The sequence below is a fragment of the Strigops habroptila genome, chromosome Z (assembly GCF_004027225.2).
Source record: "Strigops habroptila isolate Jane chromosome Z, bStrHab1.2.pri, whole genome shotgun sequence".
Classification (NCBI taxonomy): domain Eukaryota; kingdom Metazoa; phylum Chordata; class Aves; order Psittaciformes; family Psittacidae; genus Strigops; species Strigops habroptila.
In genome coordinates this window covers 59,972,824-59,990,272 of record NC_044302.2, presented here as the reverse complement: position 1 = coordinate 59,990,272, position 17,449 = coordinate 59,972,824, and the positions used below count along the sequence as shown (strand labels likewise).

General features: G+C 41.1%; 1 protein-coding gene across 1 annotated transcript; it reads left to right on the top strand.

Annotated features, from left to right (window-relative positions):
* The first annotated feature begins 3,609 nt into the window (after window positions 1-3,609).
* LOC115619909 (BDNF/NT-3 growth factors receptor-like) lies at window positions 3,610-16,122 on the top strand. Its single transcript, XM_030512911.1, has 3 exons — window positions 3,610-3,630; window positions 11,793-11,951; window positions 12,797-16,122. The coding sequence occupies exons 1-3, from the start codon at window positions 3,610-3,612 to the stop codon at window positions 12,980-12,982; spliced, it is 366 nt and encodes a 121-aa protein (XP_030368771.1). The 3' UTR covers window positions 12,983-16,122.
* Window positions 16,123-17,449: the final 1,327 nt, after the last annotated feature.

The following is a 17,449-nucleotide window of genomic DNA, read 5'->3' as shown; positions in this document are numbered from 1 at the left end:
GAAAAAAATGTGGTTTTCAGTAAAATGTGGGGAAAGGTTGTGATCTCTAGTACTTAAGAAACAGCTTTCAGACTTGACATCAGGAGTAGAGATTTCCCAGTGAACACAAACTGGCTTATGTGGTATGATACTTGGCTTTCAGAGTCTGCACTCGAATAACTGCTGCGTGTTCATACTGAGTGTGCAGTTCAGCTAGCATCTCACCACATCACACACCAAACCCTCTATTTTAAAAAGCAATCAGAAGTTAGGATTTCAACTGTGATATAGACTTGCAGAGGCCAGTTTTCCACTCCATATCAAAGGGGTTTTTTTAAAACCTCCTTGGCCCTGGTAACCCAGGCTACTGGGATTAATAAACCCAGGGATTAATATAAAAATGGAATTTGATATTTTATAAACTGTTTGCTTTGAAAATCAGAAAGGAGGTAGCTATAGTTCCTTTAATATAGCTTTGCAAAATTGTTTTGCTGTTGACTTGGACACATTAGATGATCATCCCAGAGCCTGTGAGGATTTTAACATGAGTTGTTCCAGCTGCTTGTCTGCTGGTATCTGATACCTCTTTTCATCCACTGGTACAACCAGCAGACACTCAGGTGTGGAAACAGTGGTAGGGTACAAGTGATACAGTGACAATTTTTTGTAAAGCAAAATTCAGGACTTCACATGAGCTCAATATTCTGAGTTGCAAGTTTTGCTGTTGGAGTGATCAGTAACTATATGCTATGGCATAACTTTATATGGCAAATTAGGAGAATACAAGGTGTTTTAGAAAGCAGAGGCCGTCTGTTTCAATGTGCCAAGTCTGCTTTGCTTTACAGTAATCCCATCTCCCTTTTTCACCAAGGTCCTGAATTCTCATCTTCAGAAACAGATCTAGATGTCCCATTAATTATTTGACGTATACTGTTGAAGTTGTCTTTCCTTTTAATTTACACAGTATACCTCCCATTCTTTTCACTTAGATTATCATTTATTTTTTAACGCTAGAAACTTTTCTCATTTTGAAGTAAAATAAATGATATTTTAAAGGAACAGACTTCTTCTTGTCATTCATACAAACTTCATCCTGGCACACCAGAGCTGTAATCCATTACTTTTCAGTGCTGCAAATTTCTACTCAGTTAACTTGCCTTCTGCCCCTGTGATAGGAGGCATTTCTTTTAATCAGAGATGTGAATCATATTGCCTTCTTTATAGCATTCATCTGATCTTAACTGCAGGGCACTTCATCTTCTTTTCTTGGAAGAGTAAGTGCTCTGTAATGCAGTAACTACTACTGTTTATTAATTATCCTGTACGTGTGGTTGACCCAATATGATACTGTGTTGTGTAAAAAACAGTAGACACAGTTTCTATGTCCTTTCAACTTAGCATTTGAAAAGAGCTTTGGAAGATGCTGAATTTTAAGATACATTAGCTCATTTACCTATTTTAATTTCATGTGGTATCTCTCCTTCATTCCACCCTTTTGGCAGAACTGTGTCTAGATCTCCATAAGCATTGGTAAGAAGTTTGGTAAGAACTGCATATTGCAATGTGTGACCCATCTACATAGGAACATAGGAATAACTTCTCCAAAGGCTCCTCTAGTGCAGGATCCTGTCACCAGTGAGAAACCAGTGCCTGCAGAATAGTACGAAAATAGATTAAGCATATAAAGCATATAGTAATATTTCCTTCATGTACTTTCTTAGCCTCCAGCACCCTGGAGTTCAGGTGCTTCCTGGGCCAGAGATGGTATCTTTGTTTTTGATAGCCCTTGTCAGATTTTGTCCTCCATGAGTGTGTTTAATCACTTTCTGATCTCAGGTAAGCCTTAGGGGTTGGCAGTATCTTGTGGCAATGAGTTTCACAAGCAATTGTATGTTATGTGACGGGGTTACTCTTTTTTTTATGAACCTGTCATTTACAAATTCCTTATGTTGTCTTCTGGTTCTTGCATTATGTGAAACTCTGAGTAATTGGTCTTTCTTGATCTTCTCCACACTGCTTATGCTTTCATAGAAACTAATAAGGAGAATTTTATCTCCAGTGACAGAAAGCTGACACACAATATTGAACTGATGTTGCACAAGTGAAGAGAAAATTTAAAGTGTAATAGATGTTGTTCTACATATTGCTTCAGTTTTCTGACAAGACCACTGGTGGAATTAATTAAAAACTCTATACATAAGCTCCTTTTGAATAGAGATAAACTAAAACAGGGTTAAAAGTGAAAATGAAAGGACACATCTTTAGCTATTGGCTAATAATCTGCCTCATTCATAATTCAGTAACCTCGTGCTAGAGTGGTATGGCTTGTTATGACTGTGAAAATGATGTATTGCTTTTCAGCAAGTGGACATGGCAGGCCTAATGATATTTTAAGAGGAGACATTGACTTTGTTTGCAAGGCCAGGGCATTGAAGAAATGAAAATAACAATTATTGATTTTTTTTGTTGTGCTAAGAAGAGTATTTGCCAGCATTTTATGAGTGGAAAAGAGCAGATGTTCACCAAGAGAGGAGACGTTTTCAGTTTTAGCAGTAAGACATGATAATTTTTGCAGAGAACATTTCTTTGCAGTTATATCATCCTGAGATGGGGAAATAAGTCAGAAGACCAAAACATAAATAATGAAAACTACCCTGAAATGCTGTAATCCTGCAAGTATACAGGATGCTTTTTAGGAGGGGGTGAAAAAATGAATCAAAAGATATAGCTTCATTCCAGTTTGACAAACTAAGATCCAGTTGTGTTAAAGACACTGAGTATATACTTGTCACACAACAGTTAATTTAAGCATATGCTGAACTGTGTTGCTGCTTCCAAGACTACCATCCTGAATTGCAAAAGGTCTGAGGTCAGCAGGGCTCTGGAGAGACACAGCAGTCAAGGCAGCCAGGGCATTGGGCAAGATCAGGGCTGAAACCCATGGGTTAGTCATTTGGGTTCACTGGGCTCACAAAGTAAAAAGATTACTTTTAACCTGTTGGCAGAAAAAGCATCACTAGTCTTTAGAGAATATACAAATCGCTGTGACGCATTACTGCAATGTCACTCTGTAGGAATCGTGGGAACCTGGGAACGCTGAACATAAACGAGGAAGTCTCTTTTCCAAGGATGTGCAGTTGGTTGCTGTGCTTTTTACCGCATGAATTCAGAGCAATCAACTACTTAAAGCCAGAAATCTAAAAAAAAAGGGGAGAAATGGTTATGTAATACAATGCCTGCAAAAGCTGGGGGTTGGATTTGACATCCTCTCCAGGAGTGCTGGAGCCTCTCCAAACATGGCCACCAGCATTTAGCAGGAACAGACTCCCTATTCCAGCTAGTCACTGTCCCATCCGTGCAGCATCCCATGGTGTGGCTCTGGAGGCCCAAAGCCCTCTTCACACTCTTGTGGTTTAACACTCTCCAGCAACTAAGCCCCTCAGGGCCACTTGCTCCCTCTCCAGTGGGATGGGGGAAAGAATCACAAGGGTGAAAGTGAGAAAACTTGTGGTCTGAGATAAAGCCAGCTTAACAGGTAAAGCAAAAGCTGTGCACACAAGCAGAACAAAACAAGGAATTCATTCGCTGCTTCCCATCAGCAGGCAGGTGTTCATTCATCTCCAGGACAGCATGGATCCATCTTGCATGAAGGTGACTTGGGAAAACAAACACCATCACTCCAATGTTCTGCCTTCCTTCTTCTTCCCCTGCTTTTATTGCTGAGCATGACATTGTATGAGATATTCCATGGGTCAGTTGGGGTCCTGGTTGTGTCCCCTCCCAACTCCCTGTGCATCCCCAGCCTACTGACTGGTGGTTTGGGGTGAGGAGCAGAAAAGGCCTTGATGCTGTGCAAGCACTGCTCAGCAGTAACTAAAACATCCCTGTGTTATCAATGCTGTTTTCAGCACAAATCCAAAACATAGCCTCATACTGGGTACTAGGAAGAACATTAAGTCTATCCCAGCCAAAACCAGCACATTCTCCACCCCCTATTATATACTATTTATATTAAGCTCAGGTCCTGTACTGTCCAATACATTCTCATTACCTACCACCCCCCTTTCCATCCTTAGGTATATTACACAGGTATCATTCCCATTCCTATGGACCACCCTGCGAAATGTCTGTAAAATGTCCACGTGTCTGCAAAATGTCCACTGAGTATTTATTCAATGTCTTTGGGCTCCATCTGTTACATTGGTATACCAAGACAGGAGAGATTTTGTTGTGCAGAGTTACTGGGCACCAAAGCCAGCTCTTGTCAGGTCACTATTGCATTTGCACTGCTTCTCATAAGGTTAATATTCCATTGGTTCACATGGTTTCTGCTATAGTAATTCTTATAGTATGCAACTCAAATCATGGGTTACAACAATTTAAAGGTATATCCATTACATTCACCACCCTTGGCCCCTTTAGGCCAGGTTATAGGGTTTGGCGTTGCAACGACTGGTAGCAAGTGGTACCTGTTATAGGAATTTCTATAACATGCAACTCCAATCCTGCATTACAAGTCTCTTCAGGGGTATACAGGCTGCACCATAGACTTACCAACAGCCACAGTTGCTTCGAGGTGCATCTGTTCCAGTGTGGCCTTTTCCATGGGCCACAGTGCCTTCAGAGATAGAGCTGCTTCAGCATGGCCTCATGCACAGCCACTGATGCTTCAAGGTGTACCTGCTGCAGCATGGACTTACGCTTGGGCCATGACCCCTTCAGAGCTCGACCTGCTCTGGCAGAGACATAACCATGACCACAGATGATTCTGGGTGTCATGTGCCTGTATGGATTCATCCACGGGTCACTGTCCCTTTGACTCAAGTTCACACTGAAGTTCCAGCCTGTCCAGTACAACAGCACAGAAACAGCAGCAATGTCCTGGCCATCTGCCGGTCCAGGCATATGGCCATTGCTGTTAGCAAAAAAAATGTTCCCAGGCTCAGCAGAGTAAGATGATAAGCAGTACAGCACTACAGAAAGGAGAAGAATCAAAATCAGCCACTAATAAGCACTAGACTTGTATACAATAAGGTAAGCAAGACCCATGGCAGGCAGAGGAGCCCACCAATTAATAACTAAACAGCAATAACAGCTATAAATTTGATATAGCACATTGCAATCAAATCTGTTATTAACTTGAACCCATTGAGCCCCCTGTTGGACACCAGAAAGGACTGTCATGGTTTAACCCCTCCCATCAGCTAAGCCCTACACAGCCCTTCCCCTACCAGTGGAATGGGGGACAGAATCGCAAGGGTAAAAGTGAGAGAATTCATGGGTTAAGATAAAGACGGTGTAACAGGTAAAACAAAATCTGCACATACAAGCAAAGCAAAACAAGGAGTTTATTCACCACTTCCCATCAGCAGGCAGGTGTTCAGCCAACTTCAGGGCAGCAGGCCTTCATCTTGAGTAGTGGTTACTTGGGAAGACAAGTACCATCACTCCAAATGTTCCCCCTTCCTTCTTCTTCCCACAGCTCTTATTGCTGAGCATGACGTCATATGGTGTGGGATATCCCTTGGGCCCATTGGGGTCAGCTGTCCTGGCTGTGTCCCCTCCCAACTCCTTGTGCACCCCCAGCCTGCTCACGGGTGGGGTGAGAGGCAGAAAAGGCCTTGACTTTGTGTAAGCATCTGCTCAGCAGTAACTAAAACATCCCTGAGTTATCAAGACTGTTTCCAGCACGAATCCAAAACATAGCCTCATACTAGGCACTATGAAGAAAATTAACTTTACCCCAGTCAAAGTTAGCAGACATACCCTCAGCACCAGTGTTGCTATGGTGAAGACCGAGTTGCAGCTCACAAAAGTGTGGCCAGTCATTTCAGCCCTCCCTCTTCAATGGTACAAATAAGTAAGGCATAAACCTGGTGTGAATTGATTCAGTGGTCATCTTAGCAACATTATTTCTTGTGCCCTTCCCAGACCTTGACTTGCGTCTTATCCGTGTAGCCCCACATGCAGCCTGTTTCTTCATAACTCTGTAGGTTGGCTTCCCTCAGCTCCACCCACAGCCTCCTGTGCCTAGCTGGAGCACAAGGCTTCATTTGGTGAATGCAAGAGAGATTTGAGAGAGCATACCCATTTGATCACAAACATGGCTTTGGGTTCCCATGTCAACTGGGCAGTAGAAGTTGAAACAGTGACCAGGGCAGGGTACCGACAGATGCATTTTTAATTGCCATAGGGAAATTACAATGTTTGCCTACCTTTAGCTTGATGGCAATCAACTGAAGGCTCTTCTCTGTAGCAGTAATATTAACATGCAAGAAAGCTGGGTTTACTTTGAGTGCATGCATGGATGGATGGATGGATGGACAGATGGACAGACGGACGGACGGATGGATGGATGGATGGATAGATGGATGGGTGTGTGCAGACTCTTGGGCAACAACCATCAACTTCTTCTGAATTTTGTACTACTGGCCTGGCTTTCTTCTTAAAATGGATATTGCTGCATTTGACAAACTTCAGCATTTTCTAGTGCCTGTGAAGCAGGTTATGGAACATATGAAGCCAGAAAGTGAACAAAGGCTAAGACATGGTGCTTCTGCAGTCCTTGAAGCTTGACGTTTGCAAATAGATGAAAACAATGTTCAGGATCAGCTTATCTGGCACCTTTCAGAGTGCTAAATTCATTTAAAGATGAGTGCTGAAAGTGGTGACAAGTGGAATGACATTGTACTGTTGAAAGTGCAACGTTTCATACATGGAACAGGAGTGGCAGCTTCCCCTTGGAAGTGCTTCTTTGGAGAACATCATAGTTCACTGATCTGGCATAGCAGTCTCCTCCCTGTGGATAGTCTGCACATTGCAGAAGCTAATTCACCAGGCTTTCTGGTTTGGTTTCTAGCCCAATATTGACAGTAAAAGCAACTAGTGAACATAATAAAAGGCTATGGCTGAGCTAGGGAGTGCTTGCATTCATAAACTGACATTTGGAAGCAAGTACTTAAGTCCCAGAAAAGATCTGTAGAAGTGCAATTCTAAATAAAAATGAACCATTATAATGCAGCTGCTTTCAGGTAATATACCCTAATTTGATTCCATAAAATGGTCATTTTTGCAGCATTTTTACAACTACAGTATGGATTTTGAAGTGACGGCATATTAAGTGAAAACTGTAATGCTTTTAAACCTGTCATAACCTTACCTAGATGGAATATGAAAGTGTTATTTACCTGCAACTGTAGTCTGCTTAGCACACAACCATTTTAAAATGGCGTGTGTCGAGCAGCACTGCAATTACAGTGTGCATAGCAGGAACTTTATCCTGCAGAGTGCTAATGATATCTGAGAGCTGTGTAATACTTGCATTTATTAAAGCATATGCAGAAGCACTGCTTTGAAGCACTCAGCACCTTTAAAGTTTGCTCAGTGTGGTCCTGTTTTCCTTCTTGGAAAACACCCCTTCACCTTGCAGAGAGTTTGGCAACACCAAAAAGGCAAAAAGGCACTCCACCTCTCTTCATTGCTATTATGACCCGAGTTCGGGTGCTGGGACTCAACAGTCCAATAAAGATCAAAAGGAACTCACAACTGACTGGCAGTTTGTTTCAGGCATCTTGCGAACGGTAGTGTAAAGTCCTAAGCTTCAGTTTAAGAAAGCTCTGATGCATGTGCTTCATTTTAAGCATACCTAGCACAGCCCTTAATGCTTTTCTGAGTTGAGTGAGTGTTGATTCGGTAACCACTGATCATTAATAGAGAAGGAAATGTGCATTTAGAAACATTCCTTGGCCAGGTCCTGACCTGTGCTTTTGATGTGGTTGAACTGAAATCTAAATTGAAACTGAAAATGCTCTTGGACCACAGGCAGATGCTCAGCCTGCCACAGGTGATGCTCAGTGTTGCACAGATATCCTGTCTTTGAGCAATGCCATCTGGCAAGAAGAGTAGCCCTTAAAATACTTTTATTTGTACTTTGCGAGGCATTAAATACTGTCTTCACAAGGATGCTGAGCCATTGGAAGTAACTTTGATTGATACTGCCAGTGATAGGGATGGAGAGACCTCAGGACTTCTCAGGCCTGGATTAGTACTGTGCCCAGTGAAGTGTTCTGCCTTCAGGGACAGAAATGGACACTGCTCCAGGCAAGATGATGTGGGAAGAACACCAAAGAGCCCTGCAGCTTGTGCTTATCTGTGAATCGAATTCTTGATGTCAGTACTGACGAGTCAGTCTTGCTATGGCTGCAAAGAGAGACAGCGAAGTCTGATGTTGTAAATCAGTTCATTGCAGAGCCATCATTTGGTGGCAGTTTATCATAATCACTCTAGAGGTGTGTTCTTCATATGTGCTGAATGACATTGGAAACTCAGCACAGAGTCCTGCCACAAATACACGGTGGTTATGTAGCAAGGAACCATGGAAAAAGAAGATTTGGAGAGCGTTTGGGGGTTTTTTAATTGCTTTTTCAAAATCTCCTAATGTCAGATGTGACAAATAACAAAAAACAGAGACACATATTTTATTGTTTGCAGCTTTCATTAGTTCTTAAGGAATGAGTCAAAGAAGTTGTCGAATAGAACCAGTAGCAGAGGCTATATGATAAGCAGATCTTAGAGCTGGTTTAATATTTGATGAGACCAAAACTTCTCATCACTAACCATCTTTTAATGGTACTTGCCCTTTGTCTGGGTGTATGTGGCTGAATGTTTCTAAGGGACTAACTTTTCTTACTTTCTAATGAAATATCTCTCAAGATGGGGGTATGGAGTTGTTTGGTGGCCATGTCAGTTTAGATTATGGAAAGGGTTCAGTTATAAGGTGGGAAACTTAAACTTTGTTTGCATCTCAGTGTGTTTGTGTGTTACTTCAAACTCTTCATGTCATTGACTTCTCTGCCAAAGATGGTTAAAAATCATAGAATCATAGAATGGGTTGGGTTGGAAGGGACCTTAAAGATCATCTCGTTCCAACCCCCCTGCCATGGGCAGGGACACCTTCCACTAGACCAAGCTGCTCAAAGCCCCATCCAGCCTGGCCTTGAACACTGCCAGGGGTGAGGCAGCCACAGCTTCTCTGATCAACATGTGCCAATGTCTCACTACCCTCACAGTACAGAACTTCTGTCTAATATTTAATCTAAATCTCTCCTCTTTCAGTTTAAAGCCACTCCCCTTTGTCCTATCAGTGCATGCCCTTGTAAAAAATCTCTCTCCAGCTTTTTTATAGGCCGCCTTAGGTACTGGAAGGCTGCTCTAAGGTCTCCCCTGAGCTTTCTCTTCTTCAGGCTGAACAAACCCAATTCTCTCAGCTTGTCTTCGTAGGAGAGGTGCTCCAGCCCCCTGGTCATCTTCATGGGCCTCCTCTGGACTCACCCCAACAGGTCCACATCCCTCTTGCGTTGGGGGTCCCAGAGCTGAACACTGTGTTGGAGGTGGAGTCTCCCAAGAGTGGAGTAGAAAGGCAGGATCACCTCTCTTAACCTGCTGATCATGCTCCTTTTGATGCAGGCCAGGATACAGTTGGCTTTCTGGGCTGCAAGCGCACACTGCTGGCTCATGTTGAGTTTCTTGTCAGTCAACACTCCCAAGTCCTTCTCCTCAGTCCGTTCTCTGCCCAACCTGTAGTTGTGCCTGGGATTGCCCCGACCCACGGCAGGACCTTGCACTTGGCTTGGTTAAACTTCATAAGGTTGGCATTAGCCCACCTCCCGAGCATGTCAGGGTCCCTCTGGATGGCATGTTGACTGCACCACACAGCTTGGTGTCATCATCAGACTTGCTGAGGGCACACTCCATCCCACTGTCCATGTTGCCAACAAAGACATTGAACAGCATCGGTCCCAATACAAACCCCTGAGGAACAGCTCTTGTCACTGGTCTTCACTTGGACATTGAGCCATTGACCACAACTCTCTGAGTGTGACCTTCCAGCCAATTCCTTATCCATAGACTAGTCCATCTATCAAATCCATGCCTCTCCAATTTAAAGAGATGTCCTTCAGGTCTTACTTGCGTTGGGGCCCCCAGAGCTGAACTCCCACAGTACTCCAGGTGGGGTCTCACAAGAACAATATATAAAATACTGATGCACAGAGCCTTACAGCCTGCCAGAGGGGTAAACTGTAACACAGAGATGAATGGCCTGAAGCGTTTAAAAATGTGTATACATTCTCTGGCAGTGGAGTGCTTACACGTATGTTTTTAGTCTAGGTGGAAAGCCACAGGAATTGGGTCCCTTGTTGAAAGGCTCTGAATCCTGTGCACAGCAACCTGCATTGAGTCAGAAACAAATCTGCAATGTAGCCTGGAACTGAAGTTGGGGGCCCTGCCTTTCATTCGCATCCTGACAAAAAATATTCCTCCATCACCCACATGACATCTCATGCAGGGGTTTGGAGAATAAAAGTTGAGTAACAGACCGAGTCTATGAAAGTTTTATCAATGATTTTCTGTTTTTTATGGAGTCAGTAGCAAGCGTTGGCTTGTGGTGATGAACGGAACAAGGTTGAGCTCTCACAGCTGTAGCTGTGGTTTTGTTGTGCTGCGCTAACACTGAATTACTGACAAATAGCTGGAAATGGATGCTCTGTGTGATTCCGAAATAATGTGAACTGACTGAACTTCTGTTGGGTTTTACTTCCATTTGCTTTTTCAACATGAGAACAAGGAGGGCATTGTTTATAACAACATATGTAAAGGCCCACAAGGAGAAATTATATTTTGAATTGACAGGGTCTTGAAAGTAGAAATGTGGTTTCCTAACTAAATACATTTTCAGACAGGAAAATGAGAGTTAATCAAAAGTTAGATGTCCTTGAAAAATCTTTCAGGGTTTTTTTTTTTTATTTCCTAAACTTTCTTGGAAACATTTGCAGCTGTCTTGATGCAAAAGTAATCAGAATATCTAAATATCTGTATTACAGTATCTCAGAGTCACACTATTTTAAACACGCTTGAGTATATTTCTTTATTGATGTGATTCAGTCAGAATGGGACATATCAGGAACAATAAATTGTTTAGAAAATGGAAACAATATATTTTTTTTAAATTTAAGGTAAGGTTAGGAAACCTAATTTTAAGGAAGTATAGCATTCTGGGGAAAATGAAAAATGTGCTAAGAGACTTTCAGAAAGGCATTAATTCAGTGAAAGATCCCATTCAACTTGAGTTAATTTGGGATAGGAGTCCATGTCTTACTAGTGTGTGTATTATCAAGGGAATATATCCAAAGGACTGATTTGATTTTTTTTTTTTTAAAGCTGTGCAGGACTAGGTAGTTAATGTGGAACAAAATAATTTGATGCATTAAGTTTGGAAATTATCAACAGAAAAAAGCATTGCTTTAATTCACTCAGAAATAGGATATGATGCTATACAGATCCTGATTCTACCTTGTCATGCAGTCAGACTACGGTATCTTCATGGATTTCAGTTGATATTGCTGAGTTTCCAGGACAATCATCAGTGCAGACTACATTTCATGAATGTTTTTTATTTTCCTGAGCCTTAAAATGGAGAGTAAAACTGGCCTCATTTAAAGTGGGTTGGTAAGCTAAATTAGTTAATAATTTTATAAAGCTTCCTGTCCTTGGGTAAAGTGTGCCAAGTAAATGTTAAAGATGAGGTTGCACTTCAGGAACAATGTCTTTGGAGATTCTGTTGAGAAAGCTATAATGGAAGTGATTGTTGTTGGGGGAATGGACCATGAATCTCTAGTTCTTTAAGGCCCTTGAAGTGGGTGGTTTCAAATGGGAAAAAAAAGGAAACCATGAATTCTCCTTATTTAACGTCTTGATACTCTTCCTTGTGACGGTCTTGAGGAGTTATTTCTGACTCTTTCATTTGTTTTTCTCAGGTTGGGGGTCACACCATGCTGCCCATTCGCTGGATGCCTCCAGAGAGTATCATGTACAGGAAGTTCACCACAGAGAGCGATGTCTGGAGCCTGGGGGTTGTATTATGGGAAATCTTTACCTATGGCAAACAGCCATGGTATCAGCTCTCTAACAACGAGGTGCGTTCTCAAACTGCATTGGGAAGGCTGGCACGTTAACTGTGTACCTTCTCTGGAGAAGGGACAGCAACAAATTTATTCAGTAAAGGCAAGACCCTTGGTACCAGGTATTGATAGTATTGTCATGAACTTTGGGGTTGAAGTTCTTCGTTTTCACCCTTTTCTCCCCAGAGTGGATGGAAGTTGTCCAAGCAGAGCTATACCAGTTGAAATTTAGTTTTTTCCTTTGTGTAGGATAGAGTCTGCTCTGGGTATTGAGACAGACCATAAGGCAATGAAAAGGAGCTTAGCTATCTCCTGAATGGGTTTTGGGTGGTTTCATTTCCATACCATACATGTCATTGTTGCAGGGTAGTTGTTCAAAACCGTTCTTCAATAGATCGAAGTAATTTGGTGATCTTTTAATTTCCAGGCAGTCAAAAGTCACTCCTTTCCGGGGATTAGCCACAGTGATACAGTTTAAGGAGGGAGGGAGGGAGAGAGAGTCATTGATGCTCTGTGTAAACTGGTTGAAAACTTAGACTCCTGCTGAGTTAAGGTAAGGTTGATAGATGAGTAGAGAGAGGGATTACTTCCTGGCTATCATTCCCTCATGAGTGAAAGGGGCAACGTGGGCGAACTTAACATCATGAAAGTTATTACTCCTTGACAACTTAAATTACAGTGATTTTTCCAAATCACATCCTGCTGCTTATGAGTCTACTTAGAAACGCAGCCCTTGACAGAGTTGGCTGGGTGACTGCCACTAGTGAGGCTGCTGTGGCGATTAGCTGTTAACTCTTCTATGGATGACCCTCATGTAGTTGGCACAGCTGCATTGATCCTTTTGCTGTGATTTCTTGTAGGTGATTGAGTGCATCACTCAGGGCCGAGTCCTGCAGCGACCTCGCACATGCCCCAAGGAAGTGTATGACTTGATGCTGGGCTGTTGGCAACGGGAGCCTCACATGAGGCTCAACATCAAAGAAATCCATTCACTCCTCCAGAATTTGGCCAAGGCATCTCCAGTCTACTTGGATATTTTAGGCTAAAGTCTCCTAGCATTTCTTTTTATGGGCTGCAGGAATGAATGTGTTCAACTGCCCCTGAACTCCATTAAAATGTGTTCTTAACTTTGACAGTATTAATGACAAAGTCGCGGAGAAGCTTTCAAAGGGCAAGCGATGTGCACTTCTCCATCTGTAGACACAGTATTGACTTTTTAGACATTACTGAGATGTATCTCCTCTCTCTCTCTCTCTCTCTCTTTCAGTTTCTATCATTTTTTCCTTTTCTCTTGTCTTTCTAATCAATTTGGCTTCTGCATTATTATAACTCTGCATAGACAAAGGCCTTAAAAACCTGATCAGCAGACTCTTCAGTTTGCCCACCACAACTAACAATGCCTTGTTGTATTCATGCCTTTGATGTGGATGAAAAAAAGGGAAAAATATATTTGACTCAAACTTTGTGATTTCTGCTGTACTGCTACTGGGAGTTTCTATGGATTCACCTCAATTTTTTTTGCTTCAGCATGTGGGTGGAAAAAGAAGACTGGTTTTCTCTACATGAAGCATGTTCCTTGAGGAGATAAAGCCAGATGGAAAGAAGACAGTCTTGTGTGATACACTATCTGGAGGAACTAGGGGATCAGATGGCATCCAAACCCACAAAAAACCCACTGAAAAGATTTGATGGAAGGCAAGAGGGGGTTTAGCACTTTCCCTGAGGAGTCTTTCTGAGGACTAAAAGGATTGTTCAAGGAGGTGCTTTGCCAGCACCTTTCATTGCCAGATTTAAGTAAAAGGGAAAAAGATGCTGCCTGCATTGAACACAATTACGTTACAATGTGATAAACTAAACACACCCCCTTATTTTGTCTTCTGGTAGGATATTGTCATGCCACTGGTATAAAAATGTTCTCCAGCTAGTATTTTTTAATAAAGGCTGAAGCTAGGCTTATAAATATACAGTATTAATTTCAGGATCACATGTTGAAACTAAGGATTTTGATAAGATAGGACAAGCTGTAGATGCTGGTGCAGGTGTATCTTATACTGTGCTTGTCCAGCAGCATATTCCTTCCTCAATCATTTTTCTTTTTTCTTTTTTTTTTTTTTATTGAACCATGCAGCAAACCTGTGCATGGTCTTTGTTGATTAATGCCCTTTGTGCAGAAACTATCATTCATCTTGTAGTACACCCTAGTAGGCATAGCGAACTCATAACAATATAGCTTATATTTCATTAGAAGAGGCTAATGGAGGACATTAGCCATGTTAAAATGCCTTTACAATGTTGCAGATACAATAGGCTGATATAACATTAATAATCTAAAGCACGGAGATCACTGGTTATGTTTGACACATGACAGGGGATAGAGATCTCTAGAGAAAAAATATTACTCTGAGTTTATGGCTTACTATTCAGAGCGCAAAGACTCTGAGCTCAGCACCGTGTTTGTATTGGTACTAGTGCTGTCATTACCAACATACTCTTTTTCTTAAAGAATTTATTTTTGGTTGGATTGGCATTGTATGTGTACAACATTTGCATGGCCACTGTGTTGATGACAGCTTCATGGGCATACCTGTTATTTTTCAAACTGGAAGTTTGAAGATTTCAAATTTAGAGTTAGGGTTATTTTTAATATGAATTCTTACAAATGAAAACCTACCTTACCTATTCCTCAAGACTTTTGCCTCCCTCTGTGAGGGAGCGTTACTGCAAAAAAAGTGATTGTTCTTTCAGTTTTCTCTTTTTGTTATTTTTATTGATATGAGCCAGATCAAAATAGTCCTTCATCTTTGTGTTGGGGATATTTTATTTAGTAAATTAAGCATTTTATTTTTGTAAGTGTTCCCATAGCACATTTAATATAATTTGCTTGCATATATTATTTATTAAGCACTTCAGGTTTTTTCTTCAGAAGCTTTGAGAGCTAGCTCATGAAGATTCTGAACATTTTCAAAAGAGAACAGTTCACTGGACACTGATGAAGTTTTACCCTTCTCAATGTCTTTGAAAAGGCAGCATTACAAATAAACATGACAGTGTAACTATAAAGCCATACTCAGTATTTCTTTAATAAACTAGATGTTATTTCTTAAACGCTACTGAACTGGAAACACACAAAAAGCCAGAAGAAGATTCCTACAAAATGGGCCTTAAGATTTTATCTAGACTGTCTTGGAAGTTCACAGAAAGCTAGATAAAGACTGAGCATCCAGTGAAACCCATTCTCTTGAGAATCTGAATGTTGTGTTTTAAAGGGATTTGAAGTTGATTTTCAAAATAGTGTTGGAGAAGAAAGGTGTCAGAGTCTGCTCTTACTGTGCAGTGGGAGGAGGCTGCAGCTGGTGGAGGGGGTGCTAAGCTTCTACCTGCTGTATTTTGCGTTAGTTTCTTATGAGCTGAAGAAAAAGGCATCTGAGATGCTGCTTCTATTGGAAAGCAGGCTCCAGCCTGAAAGCAAACAGGTGGGTTTTGCAAGCACTGGAAGAATGTATACCAAAAATAACCACAAAACCCTGAAAATGTACTTAGTGGCATCTTCTTTTTAATTTACTAGTGAGACTATTAGAGTCATTTCAGAGAATAAATAGTATTACAATGCATTGTGCAATAACATAGCAGTATGTTAAACTTCTAAAGGACCAAATGTTCTACAGAGCCACCAGTATGGATAACCTTGACCTATATCATTAGTGTTGTTGATAGTGCATAAAATATATAATCACAGTAGACAAGTTATAAACTGTAGCTATACATAGTTTGCGTTTGTTCATGAAAAAGTGGGTAAGTGTAGCAGAATGAGCAGAGAAGAGGAAGAAATGTGTTCAAATCACAATGAAGGGTGAGTATATGTGCATATTCATCGCGCTTGCACTGTCAGCTAAATTGTCTACACTGAGTAAATATGACAATCAGGCTCATTTGAAAAGTCTTTCTGGACTGTGCTATGAATTGATCATATATATAATATATATTATATATGTGTGTTTGCATATGGCATATATATATACACACATAGCATATACATGTATGCCTATGTCTGTTGTATTTTATTTATATATGTGCAGACATGCATGCACATTATGTGTGGGCTGTGTGTATATGTATAAATTTACATACACCTATGTTACAACAAATTATGATTAGTGCTAATAATAAATTGATAAAGTCTGCTAAGTAACCAAAATACCTTTTTTTTCTTTTGAAATTTCTTTTTCTATGTTTGTAAGATTCAATTTTTTAACTAACTGGTGTGCAGCAGAGGCAGTGCTAGAATGCCAGAGATATAACAACAAGCACTTTTTTTCCCCACATGATTGCATAAAAACATTTCTTCCATTCCCATCTCACTTGCTGATTTCTCACAACGAAATGAACAGACAAACTTCCGAGCTTGGAAGACAGAGTTTGTTTTACTGCCATTTCTGGGTTTGTGCTATTGTTGTTTTATTGTCCTAGAATAACAGTGCAGCTCCATTAGCATTTTATACTCGTCTGCAGTAATGAAGTAATTTGAAGAATGAGCTGGACTATTCAGACTGCAACACGACTTGTAGGACAATGAGAATGCCAAAATTCAGCAGTAATAATAGCAGCATTCGCCACACTCTTGTCCGTCACTCTCAATAGATCTGCAGAACTCAGAACTGGCCATGGAGAACAGATACTTGTAAAGCAACAGCACCCCATGATGCATGATGGAGTGTACCCTTTTTAAAAGGACTTCGTTCATTTTGATTTGTAAAACAATATATCTATATATTGTCTACAGTTTAATACGTAACTGCCTATTTTTTCTCATTCTTTCTTGCTCTTTCCTTACCGCTTTTGTTCCTTCTTTCTCGTTTCCTTTCTTTCTTTTTCTCATTTCCTGTTCCTTTCTCTCTTCCCTCTCTTTCTTTCTCTCTCTGTAACCCCCCACCTCACCTTTCTGAGCGATTGTTTCTGTTGTGGTTGATGTAGACTTATACAAAACACTTTAAAAAGAATTAACCCAATAAAATGATTAGGTCACTGGATGACTAAGGTACAATGCATATGTGTTAGAACAAGTCCGTGTCTGGGTTGTTGCAGCCTGTAACTGCATTTCAAATACTGCTATAAAATGTGTGGGAGGGAGGTTGAGAGGGGCTGGGGAACAGATTGGGGTTTCTAATCGAAGATGATGGTTTTGATAGCACAGGAAGTTGTAGTTTCTTGTGAGGGCTGGGATGAACCACTGCTGCTTTGAATCAAGAGGTCCTTTAGAGCCTTAGTTGAAACACCTTTGTTTGGGGGGGGGGGGGGGATATGCTACCTTCATCACAAATGTGAAGCAAAAAAAAAAAAAAAAAGTCTACATGTTGCAGGGAAAACACTGTGAATTTCACAATAGCAACCAAGTGACTATTTTGCCATCTTTTAAACATACGTCTCAGGAGAAGAAATGGGAAATGATGGGTGTGTTATTTTTCCGTCTATGCATTCAAGACCAGGTCTGTAGGGTTTTTTTGTTTGCTTGTAGA